Genomic DNA, 17,002 nt, shown 5'->3' on the forward strand with positions numbered 1-17,002 from the left:
CAGGAACTGTACACACAGAAAGGGCTTTTTTTTTAAAAAATTAGTTTTGCTTTCTAGAAAACCTGATCATTTTGACAAGTTTTGCCTCAACATGCGAACACGTGTTGACTACTGGAGAGACAGTCAACAGCGCCTAATAACATACAAGGGTCGATGGATGGATACAATGGATGGATGGATGGATGGATGGATGGATGGATGGATGGATGGATGGATGGATGGATGGATGGATGGATGGATGGATGGATGGATGGATGGATGGATGGGGCATGGGAGAGAGCACAAGATGGGTAACTGGCAGAATTAATCTACACTGACAAATAACTAAACATAGGGAACAAAACTAAAGGACTGAACTGAGATCAAACGGAAACAAAACTGACCTAATCAAAGAACGAGTGTAAGTAACACGGAAACTAGAATCAAACCTCAAAACAACCCAGAACCTGACAGATACTGTACATAGTAGCACTGAAGCATGCACACCTTGAATGATAATTTGACAATAATTACAGTCATTGCTTCTTTGTAGTAATGACAGTATATAGAACTGTATATAGATATTCACTCCCCAAAATATATGCATGATGTATGGTTGGCATCAGCATAAATAAGCATCATCATCTAACTGTGGCAAGTGTGTATGACAGGTATATAAGTGATTAATTTGAATAAACGTTCATCATCTTAGCATTGTGTGTATGGAAAGTTGATCTGTATCTTTGACTGTATGGCTCGGCCTATGTACATTGCCGAAACTGCCACTAGAGGTCACTTTTCATGCACTGATGAGTGCTTGCTGTCCCCAAACACAAAAAGTGACTTTTTCATCTGACCACATGAGCCAGTCTTCAGTATAAACTTTCCAGGGCTCGCATTACTTGTCCAAGGGTCAACAAACCCGTGACCTCTCCTGTTTACTCTTTTAAATAGAAAACAAAACACTGATGTGCTGTTAGATTGTTAGATTGTCGTATACAGTTTTAAAAAACCAGGGGAAAAAAACAAAACAAGAAACGACCAATACGCAGCTCAATACACAAGATGTCCTTCAAGTGTCTGTGCCTTTCTTTAGTGCAGAGGGAGTTTACCATGAAGCCTATTTGAAGTCATTGTGTCCTTCAGCAGCTCATTGTATACTAGACCCTCATCTCAACAAGCAGCAATAGTTCGCAACTACCTGTAATAGTGGCTGTCCTATCAAGACTCAAAAGGGAGAGCCAAGAGTTTGCCTCTACGAATAACAATGCAGCAGTTTCCCAGTTGCGACCTCTATGTTTGGTCTCTGGGGGACAAAGTCTATTGACCTTTGGTAGGCTCTTTACAGTTCAAATACACTTTTGTGGAAAGTTGTCATAAAGTAGATGCTCCAGCAACTGTCACTATCAAAGTTTCTTCAGGAAGTTGTTGTAGATCCTGATGGTTCTGGGGTCTCTTGTAGACATCAGTATCCTGAAGAAGGCTGTGACTGAAAGCTCCCAGCTGTTGCGTTAAGGGCTGCGTGTGGCTGAGCCGAACTGCCAGAATCAGTTGCCACTGTTGCAGTTGCGCGAAGAAAACTGCGTCCTTTAGTTCTCTGCCCCGAGTCGTCCGCCCCTTCTCGTCACAACCTCTCTGTATGCAAACCCGCCGTGTGAATGGACTGAATTTCTTGGTTGCGTTTATGTATGTGGAAAGAAATGCGTCCAGGAGCGGCTGTTCCATCTGTGCAAGGTAGGACACACTGTCGAGTGACTGAGATGTTCAGAACACTGTTATTTTGAGGCTCAATTTTTTTAGAGGATGTTGAGGGTCGATCATAAGGTTCTTCATTTTATGGTGAATTCTGTGCACAATGACTGCCAGAAGTTTCAGAGCAAAGCGGTGGTTCCCAAAGATTTTCTGGGCCCCCTAAAAATGAAAAATCCATGCTCTCTACAGATTTGTAGAAGTTTTGCAGCATCTTGAGAAAAATTAGGCAGCAGAAAAGAGCAGTGGGACAGAAAAAAAAACAGATGTGGGGAAATATGTTACACTGCATTGATGCTGGGATTTCCAGAGAAAAAAAAGAGGTGTAAATTTTCTCCACTGACGACTCACTTTGTAAGCCGGAGGAATCTGTGACCTCAAAGGTGTGTTGTGTTTTGAGCCGACTGGGAAACTGAAACCACTAAGTGCAGCAGATGTAGCTGTGTCTGCAGCTGAAATAGTAGTACTTCAAGGCAGAATGACAACACACACACACACACAACTCATGTCTGACTCAAAATACATCCCATAAGTGCTGGAACCAAAAGATCAAATAACGCTGTATACTTGGATTGCAAATTAATATTTGACTCATTAATTCTGCAATACGGCTGTGAGAACAAACAGCTCAAATCTGTGGAGACGGAGGCGTGTTCAGCTGGCTTGGTGCAGCCTGGTCCACGTAGAGGTCAATGCACAGTGACCATCTGCACCCTGTGATTTCAGTGGCGGCCCCATTCTGGATCTGGCCCGGAAGATACAGCTGTAAGATTATGAGGTTGACCGAGGACAAACTCGAATCCAACAGCCTGTCAGAGACTGCTGTGTTGATTTAAGAGGTCCAGTTCAAGTATGCGAAAATGCGCGACACCCGAGACTTGCACCTGGCCGAGCCTGCAGAGCTCACCGTAAGGCTGGCTTACCTTCCAAACATAAACATCTCAGAATTGTTTGGATTCAAGTTTACATTTTACAAGCTTAAGCTTTTATGCTCGCACTTTTTTTTTTTTACTTTCATTTTGGATTGACACATTTCAGAACCACGCACCCCTCAGAAGGACGTGCTGGCAAAACTGACTGAGTAAGCATGCACCTGCAGAAAGGTTGCACATTCACAGTGTTACCTGGTCTTCAAAATACTGAAATTTCTTGTTTGCAACAAGCAAAATCTGTAGATGGTTAGCAAGAATGCAGACATTTCCTCTATGGCAGGTTTTCTTTACACCTTGAACACTAAAGTCGGTCTCATAGAAAACATTGGGGTTTTGTTTTTCTGTCACAATAATAACATGCATGGATGGAGGATAACCTGCAATAAATCACCGTTTTGTTTGTACTTTACAAAGCGCGTCGCATGCTAGTGCTAGAGTTCTCCTCCTGCTGGTTAACGTCGTCTCTAAGACAACCATAATAAGTTTAAAGAGACATCATGTGCCCCATCCTTGACTGACAACCAGCGTCCTTACCCTCTGCCTCTAGACCACGTTCTTTTTTCCTATTCCAGCTCAGTGTGTCTCAACTAGTGTTTTCCTCTTAGAGAAGCAAAGACATCTCATAACAATTTGTCTAAATCACAGCGCAAGCCCAGCGTAATGAGCAGGCCACCACAGTTATGCTGATTACAGCATCAGGAGTGACTCGTCGACCACAAAAATAACTGCTGGAAGCTGGGACAGAGGGTAGGAAGACAGTAAGACAGAGTAAGTAGAGGTGCATAAAAAAATAAGGAAAATATGTTGCAGAAATGTTTCCCAAGAGGGTGTAGAAAAGAAAATTATTGAGCGGATCTTATTTGCCTCCGTACCAACGCTGTTTATCCATTAAAGTGCAGTGACGCCTGTTCTAATTCAAATGTTTATTCCAGTTTTTGACACAAATGAAGCACTATTGAGGAGGCCTGAACATATACAAAAACTCATCAGACTTTACCCAAATTTGCCCCCTGAATGAAATTCTTGTATTTTGATGGTATGACCTAAACCCAACAGGAAGGCAGACATTCTGGGCCAAAAGGTCGTCTTTAGCCATCTTTCAGTTTTCATACATGTCTAACTTTACTGAACTCCTCCTAGGGATTTTTTTTTTTACCATATGTTTCATATTTGGCCAATAAGGCATAGGGGATTAAAAATGATCAAAAGCTGAGTTGTGTGCATGCTGAAGGGGCGTGGCCAGGCCTCAAAGTTTGCTGTCTCACCATAAACTTAAAAATGTTTTAACTTTCACATAGAAACGCCCCATATCACGCCTGACATCACCAAATCCCTACCCCCTCACAACAGGATGTATTTTTTTTCCATTTAAACTTCCATATGTGTGGCTTTCTTGAACTAATCAACATAATCTTGTGAGACAAGACAGATAACAAGTTGGTCTCACTTGTTTTAAAGCCCAAAGACTTTTCTCTGGAGTATGCGGCATTGTTGGCATTGTGAAGTCAGACAATGCCGAAGAAAACTCTTGCCAATCCCCAAGACTTTTGAGGAAAAAAAGCTGTTTACTGAAAGGTGGACTTGGAAGATGTTTGTTCCATTAAACTTGGGATAGAACCAGCACTCTGTCTCAATAAAACAACATACCTAGCAGTCAAACACGGTGGTGGTGGTGCCATGCTGTGGGGGGTGGCAGGACTGACAGAACTTGCCGCACTTAATGGAACCAGGAATTCTGCTTTCTAGGAGAAAATCCTGAAGGAAAAGAACCTGCCATCACGATCCAAAGCACAACAGCTAGACCCATAACCAGGCGTTTCATGCCTAAAAATTGTCTGAATTAAAAAACAATTTTTAAACAAAACAAAAAAAACAGGCGGATCAAAAATGAATCAACATAGTTTTCTTGAAAGCATAGACCAGTTAATTGGAAAAACATTGAGGTCAGAAAATAAACAAGCTGCAGTCAGGAAACAGGAAGCAAAAACAATAAAAGAAGACAAATGTGATTATGTAAATCATTATGCAGATTTATTTATGTGGATCCTTTATCTGCAAATCAATTCGATTGATAATCCAATTTCTGTTTCTTTGTTTAGATTTAGTGTTTGGTTTTCTAACGGCACAACCTAACAAAGTCCAAATATGCTCCATAAAAACCAGTAAGATTTTGGCTGCAGGAGATCAATTGATGCCAGAAAACCAAAATGTCAAAGAAGATAATTCACTTCAAGAACGTCGAACAGACGCCTGACGCTGATTCCTCGTCACCTCCCCTGACGACTCTACCTCACACACCCCGCGCTTTATGTTAGCTTTTTCTGGATGAAACTTCTTGGTCGCTCTGTGTGTGTGTTTCTCTCTCAGCAGTAATGCAGTGTCACTTCCCATTAGCATAAGGCTTTAGCTAGAGATGGATTGCCTCTTTGCTGGTCCCATCCTCCAGGTGATTGATCTGTTAGCAGCTATTTCCCTTACAAACCTTTGATTAAGTGTTAGTTGTCTTTACTTAAAGGGACCGGCGTGTGTGTGCGTGCGCGCGTGTGTGTTTGTGTGTATGTGTGACAGGAGGCCAACCCTCGGCGCCCTCAGCTGGATATCTTTCAGCTCTCTATTTAACGCTGTTCTTTACATATTCATTTTACTACTGTTAGAAAACCACATGCTGCTGTACTCTCCTTGTGACAGTGCACAGGGGTGTGTGTGTGTGTGTGTGTGTGTCTATGCATTAACATGAGCATCGCAATTTGCTATTAGCGGAAAATAAGTAAGCATTATTGATCATCCTTTCACCATGATTGTTCCGTAAGCCTGTTATCATTGACACAAAGCTAAGCTAGTCCAATGCTGATAAGTAAAATCGATCAATCATATTTTATTTGTACGGCACCTTCCAGCAACAAGGCATTTCAAAATGCTTCACATCATTAAAACACAGAAATACAAAGTCACAGAACACACAGTCAACAATGTTACGTCTTGCCGTCGTTACACATCAGATTATTGATTAATGTTTCATGATTGTGTTTCAAAAGCAACTCCAAACTGCTGAGTTTTAAGTCTAGATTTAAAAGGAACTCAGAGTTTCGGCTGCTTTGCAGTTTTCTAAAGGTTTGTTCCAGATTTGTGGCGCGTAGGAGCTGAACGCTGCTCCTCCATGTGCAGCATTCATACGTTTCTTGTGTCATCAGGGCCCTTCGGAGCAGAGTCTCTACTGAGCGTGTTTGAGCATAAATCTATTGCAGTCGTGCTGATGCTCAAACAACCCAGAGAACCTGACCTGTGGACCCAACTGAAGGTAATTAAATAACGAAAATTAAATCAAGTAAAAATACATTGCAACACTGTCACATTTTAATCCCACTATGTAAACATCTGACATCCACCAAGCACTCTGAAATATATAAAACCAACCCTTGCGCGCACAACAAGCAGAATAAAGAACGTCAACTCTTCAATCTCATATAGATGGAAAAAGTTCTTGTCCAGTTGTGCCGAAAGGCTGTAGGAACCGTCCAACACACAGATGAACGGACCCCTACAGACAGATCCCTTCATTCAGGAGACATTTGTTAAGGTCCTGTCCATTCTCTCTATCATGCGCATCTTTCTCCATGTCGGAGTGAGAGAGAAGCGACGGCTGTGCAGATGACAGAGTCTTGTGTGCTGGGATTCAGGACATTTGATTGGCGCTTGGGGGTCGGGCTGATTGATAAGGACGCCTCCTGCTATCCCACCGACAGCTCCTGTCAGAAAGCCAGCTTGTTTCAAATCAGATGTATTAAGAGGTACACCATGCTTCCCCACCCCCCAGTACACACACACACGCACTTAAACACACACGCACACTCACTGTGAGAGCAGCCAAAACAATTAGCTCATTCATTTGTTTAACTTGGTTTTCATTTCCGACAGCAGAAACGTAAAACCTGAGACAGCCGCAGTTATGAATTTATGCTTTCTCAGATTATGAATGTGACTTTTCATTTTGTTACTGTGGCCTCTGCAGAGCTGTGTGTGTCAGTGCCGGTTGTTGTGATAATAGAAAAGCTTTTAGTATTAGTATCAATAAAACGCCTTGAATATTTCAAACATAACACGAGTGGAACAATTTCATTTTCTTTTTTTCTTGTTTTTTTTTACACAATGACAAGAACCCCAGAAGAATGCTGACATGTGTAAGGTAAAGTAAATCCATTGTTTTACCATCAGTGTTTCCTCTGATCACCTCGGTGACAGGCACCAACCACCTTCAGGCCGCAGCTCTTGGAAACTTTTTCTTGAGTTCAAATTGTGCATTTTAGTTTAATTCTCTAGTTTTAGTCTAGAAGGGAGACGAGTGAACTCGTTTCACTCTTGTTTTCCTCATCCAAGTTCATGTTTACTTTCTCATCCTATTCTCAACGTAAAAATCAAAACTATGTACAGTAATTCCAAAATAATTTGATATTTGTTTCTGTGTGGCCTCAATAGAGGTACGAGAGTTAGGGTTAGGGTTAGGGCTAACTGTCTCCCAAAGTATTCGGTTAATTTCTTTTTTAAATGAATAGTTGTGTTGCATGTCTCTGGGACGGACAGGGGACTTGTCCAGGATGTAAACATGCTGCATAACCACCAGCTACATGGCAACCCAGAATAATTAAGCAGATATGGCTACTTCCTGGATGTTTGAAGTTGAGATTACAAAATGTCTTCTTGCCAATTTATTGGCCACCCAGGGTATCGAAGCCAATTTCCTAAACTTTGAGAGATCGGTGATTGGTTGACTCTTACATGTGAAGCCGATTTTATCCTCCAATCTCTTCGACCTCAGCAAAGGTCTAAATTTTATGTCACACGTATTTTTTTTAATTGCAAGTGTTGCTACAATGACTTTTAATAATTAAACACCGATGTGATTTTTTTTTTTGTTGCAAAATGCAATGAGGTTTGCAAAATTCACTCTGCTCAGAATAATGTAATTGACCAGGGGTTTTTTTTTCCTTTCATAAATAAAGAATTCCCTTACTGGCAATATATTGGCAAATTTAAAGCACATTGTCCGGCATATCGATGACTTTTTTTGGGTCAGGTTTTTTGCTAGACAATGTTAAAACACATCTGTGACGTCCAGCTCTATAAAACACTGATGTAACAATTGAAATAATGGCCTATTTCTCTTTCACATGCATGCATATCATTCCTCTAAAGCATTTTGTCAGATCCTTTATTGCGTTCTTAGGTTTGAAGTCAGTAACTTGACAAGCTTTGTTAGTGTACAGAGTGTGGGTATGAGTGCATGCGTGTGATTGTGTGTGTGTGTGTGTGTGTGTGTGTGTGGGTGTGTGCGTGTACATGCGAATCAGCAGTCATAGATCTCACACACGCTGCTTCAATCAGGATCGGTCCCATTTGGTGGTCATCCTCTCAGGAATGCTGACTGAGGTCAGTCTGAATTTTGGTGTCAGTTTCACTTGTCATGATTGGAAAAACTGAGAAAACTGAGCCTAACTTGTCTGCTGGACTTCACCCTCACTCACTCAACTCTTGTTATATTTACCTCTAGTGGCTGCGGTAAAGAAAGATTAAAAGATGTTGAGCTGTCAGCAAATGTAAAAATATTACTGGGTAATTGTGTTACTGGAAGACATTTCCAAAGGTGCTTAAACCCACAACTATACAAACAAATAAAAAAATACAACCAAAGTTAAATATATAAATTATTTGCACTTCTTCTAAATTCAAATTAAGTCATCAGTTAGTGGACCTAAAAACTCGACCCTAACCCTAACCCTAGTGCTGATCACATTTACAACCGGCCCACAGGATAAATGAACTAAACAGCTGCTTAACGATGCTAACATTTTAACACAGACCACAGGTATAGAAACTGAACATTTGTTTGAGGATATAAATGCTGATAAAATCTGATTTAATGGTCTCAGCATAGATCAATGAAAATATTTGAAATTGTTTAATATCTAAATAGCGAACGGAGATGAGATGAGATGAGATGAGATGAGATGAGATGAGATGAGATGGAAGTTCGTCCTCAGAAGGAGCTGAAGTGAACTGCGGGTAAAGAGGACGAAACGAGAAGGCCCGGGTCCTCTGAGCCAGCAGGAGCTGTGAGGAAGAGGTAAGTGATGAAGCAGAGGCTCCTGGAGCGACATGGGTGACCTTGAACCGAGGCAGTGAACTGCAGTGGAGGTGGAGGTGGACCCGACGGTGAGACAATCCAAGAATGCAGATCGATTGATAATAAACTTAGGAATATGATCGTACAAGAAGGCAAAAAAAAAAAACAAACAACAAAAAAAAAACATTTGTAAATAGCTTGTTAAACCGACTCAGTTTATCTTTATATTGGTTTGAGGCCCATTGAGAGAACCAGAACCAGATCTTAAAGCAACGTACAACAACACAGCAATATTGGAGAACCTTGAATCAGATCATCCTGCATCGCTGTCATCGAGTGGAGACAATGAAAACAACTGCAGTGTTTCCCCTAACAGGAATAAAGTTGCTGCTGACTAGTTTCTGCTGCTGATGTTGATCTGAGTCTGTACGTGTTAACCAGACCATACGAGAAGCTTGCCATGGGGATATTGAGATCAATTGACTCCACTCTGGGAGACCTCTGATCCTGAGCACAGTGGAGTATGAGCGCCATGCTCCCGCTCTGCTCATCCTGCCCAAGACCTGATCACTTTCACCAGAGCGCCCACTGGTGGTTGACAGAGGAAGGGCGACTCTGAGCGGCCGGCGCGTCAGAGCTCCTCCACTTTCGACTCGTTGAAAGCTGGAACCACGGCCGAAGCGATTACAGCCGATTACAAATGTTACTGCGCTCGTTCACAAGCACAATAACATTTCCTGTGAGCCTTCAGTCCTGTCATCCCCGCTCATCGCTCCGGACCAGGTGTCTGTTGTTTATTCGGACAGAGTTTCTCTGTCTGCTGAAGCCTTGATGGATGAAAATCAGTAACCCCCCCAAAACCACAACGATCCGCTACTTTTGGGTAATTAAGGGTTAATTAACGGTAATGAATGTGGGTGATCCTCCCGGGGTTAGAGCAGAATGAATTTGTAACTGACTAACTAATCATCCGGGCCTTTCAAGTGATTCCTGCAGACTTTGAAGTGCGAGCGAGCATTCATTCATTAATGAATGCGTTTATTTATTGCGCGGCGGCGAGGGGCGGCGGTCAAAACCGCTAATCACCTGTAATCCTTTTAATGTCTCTCGCTTTGAGGTGCCAATACACAAGATGACCATATTCAGGAGCGCGCAACCCTGGAGGAGGATGAGGAGGAGGAGGAAGAAGTGTTGGGGCTGCGGGAGGAAGATGGACGCGGGGTCATGAAACCATCTTTGCCTCTTAATGACAGTTGATGCTTCCAGAGCCGGACGCACCGTCATGCAGACCAGAGCCTGGGTCGAGTTGGACCGGAGCGGGTCAGGCTCCTCCTCGCTCCTTTCTGCCGCCGGACAGCTCCCCAGGTGAAGGGGAGATGACAAAGGGGGATGGACGGAGGAGGGGAGGGGGGGGATGAGAGGAGAGAGGAGGGGAGTGAAGAGGGAGGACGGGGGTAGATAAGGGTATCCGCTTTTGTTTTGCAGGAAAGAAAAAAAAAAGGGGGCTTGTTCTCAGCAGAGCCTCCTGGGTGTGTGAGCGCGGTGTGGGATGGGAGCAGAGACAGGAAACGCGGAGCTTCCAGCCTTCAGTCCTGCCACAGAGCGCAGCAGCAGCAGCAACAGCAGCAACAACAACAGCAGCTCCAGCAGAAGCAGCAGCACCAGCAGCTGCTGCAGCAGCATCCGATCTGCAGCGGCAACACTTGACGAGACAGAGGTCGGTCGGCTCACACTCACCTGAAGGCCGCAGATGAGGACGCGGTCCGGGGGGAGCTCTGCAGCGCGTCATCCGAAACTTCTTCCGTTTTCCCCTGCAAGTGCACTTAGACTTTCTTCGGCCGTCACTCAAGTCGTTACTTTTACTCTCATCAGTGATCTTTTTTTTTTCTTTTTAATAATCGATGCAATTTTCTCGCTTAATTTGGTGAAGAAAAACATAATGATAAAATAAAATGCAATGGGAGAACGCGAGCCGCGCTGTCAGTCCCGCTGACCTCTGGATGATTTCACTGTAATCTGTTGGACTTGTCGACTCGACTGGAAGCCTTGGAAGAGCTTTGACATCTGCGAGCCCAAAACGGACACCTGCCAGTAAAAAAATACAAAAAGAAAAAAAAAACCCCGGAGGGTCTGTCCACCTCCACCCATCCATCCATCCATCCATCCATCCATCCATCATGGAGGCCGTCCCGTCCAGACTCGGCTATCTGTGAGAGCTTCTCTCCTGTCTCCGCTGAAGCATCGCATGTCTGAATGAAATAACCAACTCTCCGCTTTCTTCTTTGTAGATTTCTGCACCTGTTTGTCTTCTGCCTCTATGCTCAGGTGTGTACCTTTTTTTTCTTTCTTTTTTTTTATTAAAGTAACGTTGCCGCCAAGGATAAAAAAAAAAGTTATTTATTTATTTATTGAATTTAGTAATTTTTTATTTTTTTATTTATTTATTTATTTTTATTTTTTTTGCAATTCAAATATAATGCAGCCACGGTGCACCGTAACATTATTTGATGAAACACTATCTGATGGCTCCCACGGCGGACAGCGGGGCTCACTCCGGCCCTGGCAGACTCCTGGCGGCCCATCGGGCAGCAGGAAATGATTTAGTGGAAAAAAAAAGAAAAAGAAAAAAAATGGCATCAAGCAGTTTGTGGTTTTATCCTTAATTTGGATCATAAATTCATATTTATAGGCCGAGTAAATCGACTCGGTGTGTTTTCACCCGAATTATCCAACATTGATTCAACAGACTGTTTTTCTCTCTCTTACTCTCTCTCTCTCTCTCTCTCTGTGTGTGTGTGTGTGTGTGTGTGTGTGTGTGTGTGTGTGTGTGTTTGTGTGCGTGCGCGCGCGCGCGCCGCGGTGGACATTCTCCTTACGCACAACCTGTAATCATAAAGTCCATCCCTTTGGACGCGGTCACCGTCATCTGGCGGACGCTCTTTTGGAAGTTGTTATAGCAGCTTGTAAAAAGCACAAAAAAAAGAGAAAAAGAAAGAAAAAGAAAACAAATTGCATAAAACATTTTGTTGAAAAATGCGCAAAGTCCTGATTTTAATCGTGCGCATATTTGGATCTGTTAAAATTCCAAGAATGTTTTACTACAATTTCTCTGTTTTTTTTTTCTTCATAAATCAAATACTAAAATGGCCTAGGAAGTAATTGCATTAAAAAGAAAAAAGCAGAAAATAAAAATAAAAAAGCAAGCATTGATCATTGTGATGCCGTTTTAATTTCTGACAGGTAACCAATCAGTCCTCGCCTAATTTCACGCAGCATGTGAGCGAGCAGAGCAAGGTGACGGACCGGGTGAGCCGCAGGCTGATCCGTTTCTACCAGCTGTACAGCCGGACCAGCGGCAAGCATGTGCAGGTCCTGCCCAACAAGAAGATCAATGCCATGGCCGAAGACGGAGATGTGCACGGTATGAGCATTGGTTTTTGTCACATTTTATATATATATGCAAAGAAAATTGAGATTTGAAACAATACTAATGTTTGAACTCAGGAAGAATTCAGAAATCAATATTTGTAACCATGAGATTTTCAGTGGGTTTTGTGTACTTTCAGTCAGTAACGTGTGTGCATGAGAAGCCTTCTGATACCTTTTTGGATCAAAGTTTATTTTTGGTCCATCATTCAATAGTCACAAAAGCCATTAGCTACCCCAAGTGGAGGGAGACGTTGTGAAATATGCCCCGCAGGTTATCTTTGGTGCTAGAAGGTGGTCTACAGAGATTCTATATGTCTGGAAGAGCCATTAGATGTTCTGCCTCCTGAACATTTCCTGCATAGCTTATCCTCCCTCTCCACCCCCACCTTTCACATTCACTTCTTGAAGCAGGCCGGGCAGTGTTGTTGTACGCTGAAATCCGCACGGCTAAAGAAATGCAGGGGTTACCAGTGTGCTTGGTGTTGCTTTTAATTCAGAGGTCTCTGTACAAACCCGTCTTCTTGCCGGATGTCATTTTTTGTGTTAAGCAGCAGGAAGTGTGATGGAGACGTTGTCTCCAACATTTTGGTTTTGTTGGTCAATACTGTGCTCTGCTCTAACTGCTGCTTCTGACCTCGGCTGGAACTCGTATTTAAGTGGGTCGGCCATGACAATCCTCACTTTGGTTTCGAGCTGACAGTTTCCTCTAAAGTCTCAGAGTAGGTATGACCTGTGAAACATCTGGAAAGCAAGCTGCAGATAGATGGAATAACGTACAAGAAGTTGTTCTTCATTCCAAAAAGTCTTGACTCTGAGCCTGTTAGAGTCCTGTCATGCTATGGAGATAAATGTGAAGGTTTATGAGTGAGGGAGGCGATTGCGGGGATTCTGAGCGACTCTTAACCCGCTGCTGGAATTGTCTCTTCAACTTTCAAAGAATTAACAGGCACATGGTTTTATCATTTTGTGGGAATTTCAGCTTGCATAAATCTCCAGGAATGCTCCCATAGGTTTTACACAATGTGTGTGTGTGTGTGTGTGTGTGTGGGGAGGGGGGGGGGGTATGTGGGTGTGTGTGTGTGTTTGGGTATGTTTGTGTAGATCTTGAAATCGTTGATGTGCGTTTTTCTTTCTCACAGCGTAGGACTCATTGATTTGCATTATGTTGAATTTTTTTGGGAGAAAAATCGAAGTAGGCTTTCTGAAGCCTTCAATGCATCGCTTTCTAAACAAATTCATCTTTCTCGTCTCCCTCAGCGATGCTCAGTGTAGAGACCGACACGTTTGGAAGTCGAGTTCGCATCAGGGGAGCTGAGACGGGCCTCTACATCTGCATGAACAGAAAGGGGAAGCTCATTGGCAAGGTGAGGACAAAGGCTGGCCACCCGACTGAAGCACGGAGAACAAGCCGACGGCTCGCTGTAGCTCGAAAACCTCTGACTCTCTAGATGAGAGTCGATATTGAACTGTTTGGACTAGAGAAATGACCAAGGTCAGGGTTGCCTTGGGCAGGATAACCTTGAACAGGGTTAACATGTCACTACGGTGAACTGCTTAAGATCCAAGAAACAAGTAGCAGGTACATTGTTAAATGATGGCCTGCAGAAGGTAGCGTGTTTTATTTTAATTGACCCCCTCCTTTTGTCCTGTTGTAGTCGGGGTCACTCCTTTTTTATTTTGAGTCCAATAGCAGAAACACTGAACACTCTATACTTTTATGTCAAAGTATTCACCCGGCGGTTCCCTGGCCAATGTGGAACGGATTCAGACTGCAGTTCAAGCATTCAAGTGTCCATATTGGAGTTTAGTTTGGGATCGGCACACGATGCTCTGTTGGTGTGTGTCAGAAGCTGAGGTTTATGCCAGCACCCTACTCTCACTGCGACTGGCTAATAAACAGATTCCCCCACCTTTTCCCACTCACCCTCCACCCACCCAGCACCCTGCCTCAAACACCATCTGCCCCAAGCTCCCATCCCAGTCAAAGTAGACTCCGGCCTTGGTGTGTGTGTGTGTGTGTGTGCATGTGGGCGTGCGTGTACGTTTGTGTGTGCGTGCACGTATGAGCAAAAGACACAAAGAATGAACATGCAGTTTGGGACGGATGTATGTTTGTGGGTTCATCTTGGCTATTTTTAAAGCACCCTTTGCCCAAAAAGGTGGGTGGTTGTTACAGTAGACCAGAGAGGCGCAAATTTACATCACCTTACTGTATGTTTTAGTTGTACATGACGGCTCATGTCAATGACTGAAGATGCTACATCATTCAAACTTCGACCAGGGTTTCCCTCAGTGTATTATAAGGCTAAGCATTCCTTATTATTTACATACTATTCTAGTGTTTGCATTTTTAAAAAGATTTTATAGTTGGTGCTCAGAGTCGTCGCGTGCTGACAGACCCCATCACTCTCTGATCTGTAATGACTGTAGCATCTGCTCCCTGTGTGTGTTTTCATGTGCATGCGAGGTAGCATGTCCAGGTGTAGCCTTTATATATCTGTTGTTCCCATCTGCGAATCTCAGTCAAGGATTTTATGAATGACTTTCCTGCAGGAAAACGGAGAGGGCCGCGACTGCATCTTCACCGAGATCGTCTTGGAAAACAACTACACAGCCCTGAGGAACGCCCGGTACGACGGCTGGTACATGGCCTTCACTCGCTGCGGACGGCCACGCAAGGGCTCTCGGACACGCCAGCACCAGCGTGAGGTGCATTTCATGAAGAGGTTGCCGAAGGGGCAGCAGCCCACCCATCCGGGTCAACATCGGCCTTTTGACTTCATCCACTACCCTTTCAGTCAAAGGACTAAACGCACACGGTACTCTTTACAGCGCTGAGGTGGAGTAGAAAGACCTGAAAACAGAAAAAGGAGGACAAAAGAACTAAAATATTGACTGATGTACCGAAACATGATGCTTTCTTCTCCGAAACGAACCTTTAGATATTTTTTCGTACTGTATCCTAACTCGTAGCCTATTTTCAAATGTTCTTAAGTAAACAAAGGAAGTTCATGGACATAAAAGAAAACATACATATAAAAAAAATATATTTTTGTACTCCAGGCTTTTTTTTAGTGCTGAGAATTTCTGTTTCCTGACCCCGTCATTTGTCTTGTTTTCAGCATCATTGTACAGTGTGTCGTTTTGATTTGTTGCGTATCGTTTTAACTAGAGGAGACTATTTTTTTGATTTTTTGATTTTTTTGGACTTTCGCCTGCTGCTCAAGGAGACTTGAAGGACCCTGAGCGGCCGCACTGCCAGGAAACGCTGAGTTTTTCGGACACACTGTGAGACACGACACTGCAGAGCGCAGGCAGCACCGGCGCAGGGGGGAACACTTCGGTGTTCAGGCTGTGTGCCAGACGCTTCATCTTTACTGGATTCATTTAAGCAAACGGAGCGCTCATAGTATAATATGGGACGACGTGGCAGCTATAATTTATATTAACAGGTTTCCTGCTCTGATTGTAGTGACTCATGTACAAAATGTGTTTGCCCCTCTTGCCCCTTCACCTTATGGGTTCTTGTTTCACTCCTGATGTCTGTTTTTATACATATATAAATATATTTTTATTTGAGGATGTGCATAATAATTTTAAAGATGGAATATTTATTTAAGTGTAATAAATGTACATTAGGACACTGACATTAAACTCTTGTTTGATACGTGCTTGCTTGGGACTCGTATGTGGAAATCTTCACTACTCAGTGCACAGCAACAAGCAGCGGTTAACCCACGTTTCTGTCCTTTGAGCACAACTTCAATGACAATATTGATTTTTTAAAATCAACTTTACCTTCGGTCGGAGCAGCGTGCCGCAACAATGGAACGTGATGTCAACAAGAAATTGTATCCGTCCTCTTCACATGGTTGAAAGGTTGTCTGAACATGAACAAGTTTTTGTTTTTGTTACTCCATCGACAATTTGTTGTGATTTGTATTAATAGTACAATTCTTATAAGTATTAACAATTACCCAAGGTAAACGCTGATGTGGCTTTTGTTGCTCAACAAATAGCTTCCTGATGGACCAACCGCTTCCATGTCTTCCAGTCCTCACCGCAGACATAGACCCAAAATGCATTAAGGATCTGCAATTATTGTATGTTAGCACAATCACAAGAGATTCTCAACTCGGACCGAATAGTTCAAGTATACTCTGCATCCCCAGAATCTGAACCAAATGAACCAGAAACAGTTTTTGAGATTTGTTTTTTACAAAACCAAGTCTTGATTTCTTGGTTTTTTAGAAAACCAAGAAATCACATTTGCTTTATATAGTCATCCACCTTTGGCAGAAATTACAGCCTACAATCTGTTTGGACATGATGCCACAATCTCAGCTCACCTATCTTTAGTTAGGGATTTAGTCATGGAAAAACCCAGGGACATTTAAGCTTGTTGTGACATGAAAACTGCTGGAAGTCCATTGTCTCTGTCCAAAGTGGACCGAGTTTTACATCACAATGTACTGGAATAATAAAAGCAAGGTCCTGCTTCTAAGTTAACGCTTCCCTTCTGCATGCTGATTGTGCACTTACCGCCGTAAATGGACTGAATGTATGTGGTGCCTGTACTGACCACTCACAGCGCTTCACAGAAGAGCCACATTCACCCATTCAGGCTTGAACACGTACACACCATTACACAGATTGGGGTTAAAGCTGCAATATATGGCTGTTATAAAAGTATGTTTTATTCTGTATTTGTTGAAATCATCACTATATCGTGGAAGTATAATATGGATGATCTGTGAAAAAAATTGAGCTCCTTTGCCTTCCCCCCTATGGTCCT

The 17,002-nt window shown here is 43.0% G+C and overlaps 1 protein-coding gene across 1 annotated transcript; it reads left to right on the top strand.

Annotated features, from left to right (window-relative positions):
* The first annotated feature begins 10,914 nt into the window (after window positions 1–10,914).
* Window positions 10,915–15,808, top strand: fgf8a (fibroblast growth factor 8a). The gene is made up of 5 exons (XM_055030009.1): window positions 10,915–10,987; window positions 11,067–11,103; window positions 12,019–12,199; window positions 13,465–13,571; window positions 14,761–15,808. Exons 1-5 carry the CDS (start codon window positions 10,956–10,958, stop codon window positions 15,043–15,045), a joined length of 642 nt encoding a protein of 213 aa, XP_054885984.1. The 5' UTR covers window positions 10,915–10,955; the 3' UTR covers window positions 15,046–15,808.
* The last annotated feature ends 1,194 nt before the right edge of the window (window positions 15,809–17,002 follow it).

Source organism: Poeciliopsis prolifica, unplaced genomic scaffold, assembly GCF_027474105.1.
Source record: "Poeciliopsis prolifica strain line A6 unplaced genomic scaffold, Auburn_PproV2 SCAFFOLD005, whole genome shotgun sequence".
Classification (NCBI taxonomy): domain Eukaryota; kingdom Metazoa; phylum Chordata; class Actinopteri; order Cyprinodontiformes; family Poeciliidae; genus Poeciliopsis; species Poeciliopsis prolifica.